Below are 11893 nucleotides of genomic sequence, written 5' to 3'. Positions count from 1 at the left end.
AAGAAGCAAATTGCAGAGGTTTAATTGCCCTTTTCAATCGCAAAGGTCGAAAATACCAGCTCATCAAAGTGATACAAAATGAGTAAGTGTATTTCTGGATGTAGATCCCACTTTGCTTAATCCAACTTCATTATGCATGCAAGTCTTTCTTGATGTCCACAACACATTCTCCTTGTGAACAGGGCACAGAGAAACCAGACAGTTTCCTTTGCCTATACCAGAATGATTCTTCCGTTGCGGACAGAACTGATCAATGTTGTCCTACTTCATGTATGAAAACTCATCAGGTACCTTGACTATCATGATCAAAATAGGTCTATTATCCATGAATGGATGAAGTGCTTTAAAACTTGAGTGAATCTTGAGCTCCAACTAGTGGGAAGCTTGTTTTTTTCCTTCACTTCCCATAAGCCAAGATCTAAGACCTGAATCAGTTCCTTTATTATCCCTATTCGTGGCAAAAGGACCACTATCTGAGCTTAAGGAATGCCTCTGCACTTATTTTAAATAAATATGACAAGTGTGGAAGGGATAGGAACATCAGGATGTTACACTTCTGGCTTTAAAGATAAGCATCAGTAACCCAACATGTTTATGTTGTGACTCTTCCCAGGCTGCTTAATTATCAGGTTGATCTTACCTTTCCATAGGACTCCAGTCCTTGAGACACAGAGCATCCCCACTCCGCAGCACATCACTAGTTGCAGCTTGTCCTCAGTTTCATTAGAAGCTGACCAGAAATTATAATCAGCAATAAACACCAGTAACCAAAATCAACTGTGAATTTTAATGACAGATTTTTTCAATGACAGTTAAGTATTGCCTCCTGCCAAGCTGACTTACTGCTGTGTCCCACATTGGTTTTGCCACATATCAACCCTTGCCGAAGCAGGAAGTGCTGCATGTACAGAGGAGAGTGAGCACAGGGAACCCTCCCCAGTAGGGAAGGCTCACTAAACTGGCCAAGTTTGATTGTAGCAAGAGCTGGTGAAAACTTTGTTTTACTCTCTCTTTCAGATGTATCAGGGACTAATTACACCTCATTATAGACTCTCCTAGATCAGGAAGATGGACATACAATGATAGGGTAGCTGTGGTAGACTATGTTCACTGTTGGAGCCCAAATCCATCAGCCAGCTGGGATGGTTTATCTCCAGGCCCATGACTATGTGTGCACAGATGTAACAGCTGATCTCCCAATCCTGAATCAGATGACTGATTCTCTACTATCCAACTCAGAGGAATAGCAATGCATCACATAAGTAGACTCATAGAATCATAGAATGGTAGGGGTTGGAAGGGACCTTTAGAGATCATCTAGTCCAACCTCCCTGCAGAAGCAGGGCCACCTAGATCAGGTCGCATAGGAACATGTCCAGGCGGGTCTTGAAGACCTCCAAGGAAGGAGACTCCACAACCCCTCCGGGCAGCCTGTGCCAGGGCTCCCTCACCTGCACAGTGAAATAGGTTTCCTTATGTTTAAATGGAATTTTTTGTGTTCCAGCTTCATCCCATTACCCCTTGTCCTGATGCTAGCTAGATACTATAGAAAAAAGGGATGCCCCAACCTCCTGACACCCACCCTTTAGATATTTATAAATGTTAATAAGATCTCCCCTCAGTCTCCTCTTCTCTAGACTAAACAGCCCCCATTCCCACAGCCTTTCTTTATAAGGAAGATGCTCCAGTCCTCTGATCATCTTGGTGGCCCTGCGCTGGACTCTCTCCAGAAGTTCTCTGTCCCTCTTGAGCTGAGGAGCCCAGAACTGGACACAGGACTCCAGATGAGGCCTCACCAAGGCAGAGTAGAGAGGGAGCAGAACCTCCCTTGACCTGCTGGCCACACTCTTCTTGATGCACCCCAGGATGCCATTGGCCTTCTTGGCCACGAGGGCACATTGCTGGCTCATATTTAGTTTATTATCAGCCAGGACTCCCAGGTCTCTCTTTGCAGAGCTGCTCTTCAACAGTTCGACCCCCAGCCTGTACTGGTGCATGGGGTTGTTCCTTCCCAGATGCAGGGCTCTGCACTTGTCCTTGTTGAACCTCATGAGGTTCCTCTCTGCCCAACTCTCGAGCCGGTCGAGATCTCGCTGAATGGCAGCACAGCCTTCTGGGGAAGTTTAGTTTCACTCTTAAATCTCAAGAATTTACTTCATGAGGCCTCAGCTGAGGCACAGTACTGGAGACTGCACTACCATAGCACTTCTTAGATGAACGCCCTCAAAAACTCTGCCTTGTTTTTTAAACACATAAATAATGATGATCATAATTGACAAGGGCAGCCTCAGATGATTTCATAAATGCTTGTTACATGAGGCAGCAGATACAGAAGCAACCTTGTCTCAGCTGTCAATAAACGGGAGGTACCTTGGTAGTCCTTTATGCCTTGGCAAGTAACTGACCACCCCCTAGTCCATTACCATAACAGAGCAGCTCACCACCATGATACTCAGCCTCGAACAAGGGCCAGTTGGGAGCATACAAATTTGTGCCATGTGTATGTTCTGCATATCCTACTGTACTGTACAGTGTGAAGTTGTTACGTTCAAGTTTCAGTGTATAACAAAAGAGTCTGAGTCCCTCTACATGGTTCACTGGATTCCCAGCCATAGATCAACATTCTGTTTAACAAGTAAAGCCTGGTCACTGACAAGTGACCAAGGGACATTAGATATTGAAAATCTAAGCCAGGAAGTATATTATACTTTAATAAAAAGGTAAAACCAATTTTCCAGTTGAGTGATTGTTCATAAAGGTCCAGATGCAAATCAGGGAGCTATAGGTACTGAAATCACAATGCAGCCCCAGGGAATGTTTGCGCTTTGCAGGGAACATTTGGGCTTTGCAGTTGCACACGTGTCCATAACACACCCTCCTTTCCTGTTAAAGATGCTCTACAATGAAGGAAAACAGAAACATTCAGAAAAAGAGGAGGCATGCTATCAACTTGTTAGCTGGCAACACACAGGGAAAAAGACATCCCTCAGAGCAGAGCTAAACCAGAAAGCAGATGTAGGCATGACTTCTTTTTCCATTTCCCTTCCCTCTGTCTAAACTGCCTGACCACATTTGGATGTTTGAAAACGAGAAGAGAGTGAAGTTTTAGCCCAAGTCAAAACTCGGGCTGAAGGTGATCTCAGGATAGCTGCCCAACAGCTGTCCTTCTTCCCCTGGAGAGAAGGCAATGTTTAAAGCCAGGGTATGAGTGACTCCTGCAGAGCCCAGCCTCCCCAGGCAGCTCCTCATGGGGGTGATGCAGTGGGGCAGGGGGCTGCTTGGAAGATGTTTTCCTGTGATCAGTGATCTTCAGAAAAGCACTTTGCAAGCAGCAGTAAAATAAGGATGCAGCCCTGAGGGATCTCGAGGGAACATGTAAAATAAGGGCAATGAGATGAGTCACTGGTAAATATGCTGTGATATAAAAAAAGATGGGGCAATTTGTATAAACTGGTGAAAGGTGGTTAGAAGTCTCCAGAAAAGCTCCTTTAATGGAGGGCTTCCTGTCAATACAACATGGGACCTATTTAGAGAAGTTTGGGGACTGCTTAGGGGCCATGAAAAAAATGGTTTTGCCCTTGTTTCTGAAAACGAACATATCGTAGGTGTGTTGCAAAGGTTAAGGGCAAAGATAGCCAGCTTTCATGCAAGAAAGGAGAATTGCCTTGAAGTTGCTCCCCCTGCACCCCCAGCAGGCTTCCTGTGAGTGCGCAGAGGAGTCAGGTGAATCTCATCCCTGGGGAAAACCGGCATTACACAGTTCCCACTTTATCCCCTCTCCTGCAGGCTTCAGCTGCTGTAAAATCAGCTGCCTTCATTGGCAACAGGCCAGCTCGCCTCCATGAAGCAATGGGCTCCGTATGCTAGGTTGGCAAAAAAAATCCCCGCACTTTCTTCAAAAACACCTAAGTTTTTTGCTTTCTTTCTGTTTCTGTTGGCTGTAGTCCATTCTTAGTCATCACTGCAATATCAATGGCCTCCAAAGCCTGCGCTTCCCTACTCTTCACTAAGGATACAAAACACTAATGGTGCCTAGCACAACAAAAATAATAAACATTTTCCATTTCCAGTGCTGTGAAAACATTGACCTTCTAATTTTCACAGCAAAAGGGACAGACAAACATTTCTGCTCTAGTTATTGTCTGGAGATACCTTGAGTTACACGATCCCTGAGCTGGAGCTGCCTGGATCCTTCTCTGGGCTGCTCTCATTGCACGACAGCTCTTCAGCATACTCCATGCTCACTGCTTTTGCTATCCTACAGTCACAGTAACTGGCAACAGCACCAGCCATCCATCTGCTGTAGGTTAAAGTCTTGGCTGTTTTGGTTTTCCCAATCTCTCTGTCTCTCTTGTAAAGTGAGGGACCATACCCTCTCCTTTCTTTAGTCCTTTATTCATCTCTTTGGCTGCACACCAAAATCATGATGGAGTAGGAAGAGTGTCTTTGCAATTCAGGCTTGGACTGGGGCTCTGCTTTTCACAGAATCACACAGAATTATAGAATGGTAGGGATTGGAAGGGACCTCTAGAGATCATCCAGTCCAACTCCCCTGTTAAAGCACGTCCATCTAGATCTGGTCACACAGGAACACGTCCAGGAGCATTTTGAAAACCTCTAGAGAAGGAGACTCCACAATCTCCCTGGGCAGCCCGTGCCAGGGCTCCCTCTCCCTCACCCTCACTGTAAAATAGTTTATGTTTAAAAATAACTTTTTGTGTTCCAACTTTTTTCCATTAACCCTTGTCTGGACCTCTGACACTGCTGCAATATAGAAATGACCATCAGACTGGGGTGTACCCATTGGAAAGTAGTAATAGAGATCACTTGACAAAAGGTCCTGGTCATTATTTTTCTCACTGATATGCTAGTGAAACTGAAGAAATACTTTCAATTTGTCTTAGTTCTTTCGTGCAACTTCTGTCTCAGGATGTTACACACTATTAGGGTGTGCTGTTAAATACCCGTTGTGTTTTATTCCAAGGTGAGTAAAACAACATTTTTTCTAGTTACTAAAGCATTTGGAGAGCTTCCAGGATGAAACTGAATACAGAAATAACAAATATTTACTATTCTAATAGACAGACACCAGTGCTTTATGAACTATCCCATTACATTCAAAAATACCATTGTGATTTCACAAAGAGTCTAGAGAACATTTGCTTTAAATTGAAAGACTCAATTTCTACTATACCAAGAACACTGTTAATATCGATCCAGGTGCTCTATGGAGCAATCTAATCTTTTCATTGTGGCACTATTGAATATCTGGTCTACTACACTAGTAAAACTGCATCTTTCAAAGTCACCAACATGAAAAAAGAAAGTCGTTATATGTTCATTAATTAAAAAATGCTTATAATAGCATTAACAATCCTTTCATCTGAGTGTGTCATTTAGGTAATGGCAGCCTAGCACATTAACTTCTCTTGGCTTTGCCTTGGCCTTTTAACTCCTCCAACTGATTATTACCTAATTTGTAAAGTCTCCCAAATGGGTCATTAGCTCCTAAATAGATTTCTCCTGCTGTTTGGTACATACTCTAGAAACAGTAGGCTGTCAGAGTGGTAACTGGTTTTGAAGTAGCTCTTTCTGGGGAAAAAAAAGTTCAAGAAATGCCAGATTAAATTAAGTTTGTGAAATGAATCACGGCTTGAAATATCCCCGATACATGATTAACTAAGACACGATACAGAATTATTTTCTTCCCACAAGAGGGCTGGCATCAGAGTGTGTGCAACCATATGGGCCCTCGTAAGCACCTGCAACTCCTGCTGCTTCCGATCCGTGACAGCCACTGTGCAAACAGGCAGCCATCTAATGTGATAAACTAGGAAACCAAGGGGAAAGGCTCCTGGGACTAGGCCCTGTGCTCCTGATGCAGTGACCTTCCTGCTCTGCCTCCTCAGCTCTGCCTAAAAATGGTAAATAAAAGGCAGAGCAACCTGAGGCCACAAGAAAATCAGAGGCATTTGGTCCAAGTATATGAACTGCCCTGAGCAACGCTACATGCACCAACCAAATTAGTGATAATGTCCGTTGCCAAGTGAGAAAAGCAAACAATCGTTTGGCCTTTCTCAGACACAGATCATATTTTCCTGTTTTTTTTTTTCTTGCTTTACAGTACGATGTAGGCCACAAGACTGAAATAAGTCACTGTGACTAAGTAAAAACTCTTTGTACTAACCCACTCATCTGCAAGCTATTCATGTGAAACAATAAGTGACTACTGGACTGCAATACCTGCACTGCAGGAACTTTGAATATGGAGGCGTTGAACAAATTACATGTTTCCACATAAAGAAAATAACACTTTAGGTATAACAACACTTCAGCTTTTTCAACTAAACTCAACTAACACAACTTTAGTATCAGCAAATGCTTCCATTCATTTACATGGCAACTTCTTTGTTCTGTTCCTTTACTTTTCCAAAACTTTCAGACTCCCTCCTTCTCTCTGGCTCTCCATTTTACTTATCTTCAAAGCACCTTTTTCTGTAAGCAGGCTATTCTCCTGGGTACTAGTTTTGCCTGGTTTGCTGAAAGGGCAACACCTTTATATTTTATGCCTTGAGTAAGGACCAGAGATGTGGTGTCCTTTGAGATTACGATCATGGTGGATCTGCAGAACACTAATTAACATACTAAAATCAACACCCTCACTACTGTTTTCATCTCAAACAAATAACTATCACTATGAGACTCTCGGTTTCCTATTTCCATAATTTTCTCCTGGAATAAGTCACGTATGCATTGTAGGCGCTTTGGTTACCATGACCTTTATGCAATATCATCAGAGGCAACGTGCAATCACAAAGTTGAAAAACAGAAGACTCTCTGATCAAAGGTTTTTAGGTATTTTCCAGAAATGCCTTTTTACTTAGGAAATCTGCTTTATAACTTGTTCTGACAAATGTCACGGCTGGAGAAATTCTACCTCTAAGGTAAGATTTATGATCTATAAGACAGTTTTCTTTCTCTGTATTTTTCAGTAGACTGGATTCATCAAACACAATCTGCTCTTTGATTTGTGTGTCTGCATGTTCAGTACAAAGAAATAAAATACTAGAATGGGAAAAATGACAATACTCTTTATCTACAGGTAACTTTTTTGGCGCAGAAATATCATCCAGTGTGATAAACTGAAAAGTGCTGAGGTACTAGCATAGCATGATGTGGCAGGAACAGGATTTCCCACAGAGAAAACTATGCTGATTTTGTTCTTCATGCTCACCGCCATTTTGGCAGCCACATCAACACCTTGGCAGATGGTTTTGAGTAGGGATGGCCAAAACACTGCATGCAGAAAGTTGCCCTTCATGGGAGGAATTCAACTCAGGAACATCTCTCATCCATCAGAGTACAAGCAGGACATAGCCCAGAGGAGAAGTAAGGTGAGGACGTGCCATCTCTGAACAGTAAAACAGAAATGAGAATATAACTCTCTTTCATTGGAGAAGACTCCAAGGAACGTGCAGCAACTAAAACCTGTGATGCAGCTCTGTTTTCCTCTTGGCTGGGTCACAAATGCCTAGATGGCTAATGAGCCTGTCACTCAAGGCTCAGCTTGGCCAAGGGCCACAACACAGATCTTCTGAATGTACATTGTCAGGGACTGGGGCCATTTGTGCCTTCAAGTGGAGTTTCAAGAGGATAAGCTTAGTCAGCCTGGAAAGGAAAAATACAACTAGAAAATCTGAGCAAGAGCAGTCAGTAAAGTCTTGTTTACAAGAAAGCCTCTGAAAAAGTTTTGTGCTCAAAGTTAACAAGTTGCTTGAGATCTTCCCCCACTTAGGATTGAATGCCAAAAATGTGAGCCTTACAAGGTGATGAGAGGTTGCCAGTTGACTTCACTGGGATATGGTACGGCTTCTTGCAAGGTGCTTTGCTATTCATTAATACATTGACCCATCTGAAAAGAAGACTCTGGAAAGGGCTACTCTGGAAAACCTTTAAATGCATTCTGATCTGGAATCAGCAGTAATCTGCAGTCTTGCTCTCTGAAATGGACCTGATGCAACAGCTGTCCTGAAATCCAGGTGCTGTATTTTTGTCACTTGCCACTATTTTGGCGATAGCTTTCTCAAACTGCTCAGCCACTCGCCTCAAACTAAGAACATTCAGCACTTTTAAATGACCCAAGAGAACCACTGCCTTTGTGGTTCTAAAATGAAACTGAGAAAAAATACTAGGCTTACCATTGAAGGATAATGGTTTAGGCAGTGGGATACTCTATTCTGAAGTCAAATAGCTGCTGCTGAATTATAGTTTGGCCCATAAGTATATTGGAACATTTTATATCACTGTAGTCGTTTTGCCTGGGCCAGGTTTTTTGGTAGCAGGGGGAGCTACAGGGTGGCTTCTTAAACAAAGAGCTGCCAGAAGCTTCCCCTGTAGCTGATAGGGCTAATGCCAGTCAATTCTAAGATGGACCTGCAACTGACCAAGGCCTGGCCAATTAGTGACAGAGGTAATGTCTCTGTGATTAACATATCTGAGAAGGAGAAGAAGTTGTTGCACAGTTGCTAAACTGCAGCAGCAACAGGGAGTGAGAATGTGAAAACATCTCTGCAGACACCAAGGTCAGTGGAGAAGGAGGGGGAGGAGGATTCTTAAGCCCTGGAAGAAAGACTCCACTGTGAGAAGCAGCAGCAACAAAGTCCATCTGTAACGAACCGACTGCAACTCCTGTCCCCCACCCCCTGCATCGCTGTGGGGGGAAGGAAGGAGAGTCCTGGAAAGAGGGAGGGGTGGGGGGAGGTGTTTTAAGATTCGGTTGTATTTCTCATTTCCCTGCTCTGTTGTGATTGTTCATTAATAAAGCAAACCTTTTCCCCCCCGTTGAGTCTCAGCTAATTGCTGAGTGATCTCCCTGTCCTTATCTAGACTCACAAACCTCGCTGTATTTCTCTCTCCCCTCTCCAGTTTAGGAGGAGTAATAGAACAACTTGGTGGGCACCTGGCACCCACCCAGGGCTAAACCACCACAAGTCTGTACTTTATGCAGTAGAGATTAATTCTGAACAATATGTGTGTCAAATGCAAAAAGTATTACATGGTGACTTACAGTCTTGAATGTTATCTTGGGCATTTTAAAAGTAACCTGACGCTCAGTCTCTGTGCTCATCTGTTTGTTTAGGTTGAACATCATCATTACTGGTAAACAATGTGATAATTTTTTTTCAATAGTCCTTACACAATCTAATTGAAGATAAATCTATATTTTAATATTTAGTTTGTGTTTCTTGTCTCACTTGTGAATTTTCCCAATTCAGCATTTTTTAACAAAAATCTAAGCATTATTTTCTGATAAAAAAGACATTGTAGCATATTTTGAATGGATACAGTATTTAAGTCCATGTAAAAGTAAATCAGCTATAAATTAGTGTATTTCACATACAAAAATGTTCTTTATGTTTACATTTTAAGACACAAATTAGTCTCAAACTGTTTAAAAGTAGGCACTTAAAACAACCTGCACTTGGCCAAAAATAATATCCATCATTTTTTTGGTTACTGAGTAACTCCAACAGCACTTCTTTTAGTAATATGCTCATCAGACCAACATGCACAGCTGATCATTGGGTATTACCAGCCTGAAGCAGAAATTGAATATAGTTTCAGTCTTCTTCCTTCTCCCTGATTCTCTCTAATTTCAAGGAAAGGCGTAACACATACTTGAAGACAACAAGTTTGGAAGCTCCCCCAGAATAAAGCCCAGCAGCTTCCTCTCCTGCTTCCGAAACATCTTGTTGAACCATTTGCACCGCTTCCATGTTCTCATGTGGGAAGATCCTCCTCTCCCATGTGCTGTAACGTGCTGCAGCTGAAGCTCAGCACTGATGCTAAGCACTACTCATCAGGCACTAACTTACAGCAACTGTTTCTCTGGTCATGTGCACTTGCTTAATCACAAAACGTGGTGGTCCGGAGCGGACAGATTTTCTTCTTCATCCTGAGCCACAGGAACCCTCCCAGCTTATTTCAACACCTGGCCATTTGTGCTGATGCAGATCTCATCCGTCCTATTTGTCCCTGAGCAGATAATATTTGTCCCAACGGCGCTGGCTGTTTCAAGGGGCGGTGAATATCTGTGTGAAGCCGTGTCATTATTTCCCTGAATATCCAGGGTAGGGAGGTGGTGGGGGATAATGTATTGAAGTCTGTGGGGTTGGAGTATATGGCGGAGGTAGGTCAGCTGGGTACTCCATTTCGTATTCATAACTGTAGGGTGGTGGAGCCACTGCAACGGTAGAAAAAAAAGAAAACATAGTTAACCCCCTTTGTTTTTCCAGATGCTGGTCCCCAGGTATTTTCTAGTCGGCACCCAGACTTCCGTACAGCAGATGGAAAGTCTCCTGGTAATGAGCTCAGTGGTTTTTTTCAGTCTGTCATCATACAGTCACTTTACATCAATGCAAGTCCTTGCTTTTGGTCCTTTCCCTCATTACTTAGCTGTGTGTCCACCAACATCTTGTGCTGGTGACAATGTTTGAGTGGCCACATGGCAGATGATATCAGAGTGATGCAGAAGAACTTAACATTTTCAAGGGAGGAACAGTGGGCTTTTAACTCAGATCTACTCCTTTCCACTCCCTTCACCAGCAAGATGGATTTATGTAATCTCAAAATTACATGGTAGCCAGGGCTTTTGCTCATCTCTGCAGATCTCTCAAACACCCTCTGGATCCCCAGGAGACATGTGACAGGCGAGGCCACACCAAGCACAGCTGCATCACACCTCCTAGGGCAAATGCCAGACATCTTCCCAGGATGTTCCCAGGGCTCAGGCTGAGGAAGAACACAAAGCTTTCACCTTGTTCACCCCAACCAAGACATCTGAGGAGAACCTGGTGTTTATAAACTGGGTCAGGCATTTAAGAAACAAGAAAAATATTCACAGTCGGAAACATTCTCTTACCTACTTTTACTTATCTCAGAGAAAAAAGGATTAATTCAGTGACCAAACAGATAGTAAATGCTGCAGAATGACAGCATGGTAGGAACTGAAGGGTCCATTTCAAGACTCCAATGGAGCAGTCTCTACAAATTTTAAGGTCTCATGTCACCAGGTCACTCTTATCGTCCACAGGCTGCTCATGTCTCTATCACCACAGATGCCTTCTTATCTCCTCCCCAGATGTCTCATGCAGACTGGCAGTGAAATAGCTCTTGAATTGAGAGGAAATAGAAACCTAGGATGTTTGTGAGTACCATGAAATGTGCCTCTGCTCTCTGAAAACCCGTCTGCCTCTGTGACTGAGGCAGAAGGAACCACATCCCCTCTCCTGCCGTTCCTGTTCAAAACAGGTAATGACAGGAGGAGGGGTTGGTCACAAACCCTGAAGCCAAAGCCAGGTCAGTCATTACTCCAGAAGTGTTCATGACAGCTGGGAACACAGAAATCATTTCAGAACTTCTCCATCCTCCAAAAAAATGATGCTGCTGGGAGGAAGAACTGCTCAATCTAATGTCTGCACCAGCAACTCGGAGCATGTAGAGTCAAACTGCCTGGAGGTGGAGAGATAGGAGTGAGTTACTGCAGGAACAGACTTGGGAAGGAAAAGGCTACAGCTCCAGAGCCTTCATTTTGTTCTTGTTTTTACAGCTTGCAGTGACTATCGGGTTCTGAAGTAGCTCTTCAGCAATTCATTGTTGAGAATATTGCAGTCTTGTTACTCATCTCTCTATGCAAAACAATGTTGCAATGGTAAGGATGATTATAAATGGTTTTAGTTTAACTGGAAGGTAGGAGCATGAGAGAGAAAACAGACACTGGGAGCAGTGAATGTGATAAAGGAACGCATCATAAATATTGCATAGCTTGCCTGTATGTATAATGTACCTGGGGTTTGTTGCAATCTTTGCAACAGGAGGGAATATAAAGGCAAGG

General features: G+C 43.2%; 1 protein-coding gene across 2 annotated transcripts in view; it reads right to left on the bottom strand.

Annotated features, from left to right (window-relative positions):
* Positions 1–764: 764 nt before the first annotated feature.
* CYYR1 (cysteine and tyrosine rich 1) overlaps positions 765–11893 on the bottom strand; it is a 65368-nt gene continuing 54239 nt past the window's right edge. For both annotated transcript variants that reach the window (XM_062002359.1, XM_062002367.1), the window contains exon 4: positions 765–10243. In XM_062002359.1, the coding sequence (XP_061858343.1) occupies positions 10110–10243 (134 nt within the window). In that variant the 3' untranslated portion in view covers positions 765–10109. The remainder of the gene's footprint in view (positions 10244–11893) is intronic.

Source organism: Colius striatus, chromosome 1 (genome assembly GCF_028858725.1).
Source record: "Colius striatus isolate bColStr4 chromosome 1, bColStr4.1.hap1, whole genome shotgun sequence".
NCBI lineage: Eukaryota > Metazoa > Chordata > Aves > Coliiformes > Coliidae > Colius > Colius striatus.
Note: the sequence above shows the minus strand (reverse complement) of the source record. Positions and strands in the feature narration are given on the sequence as shown.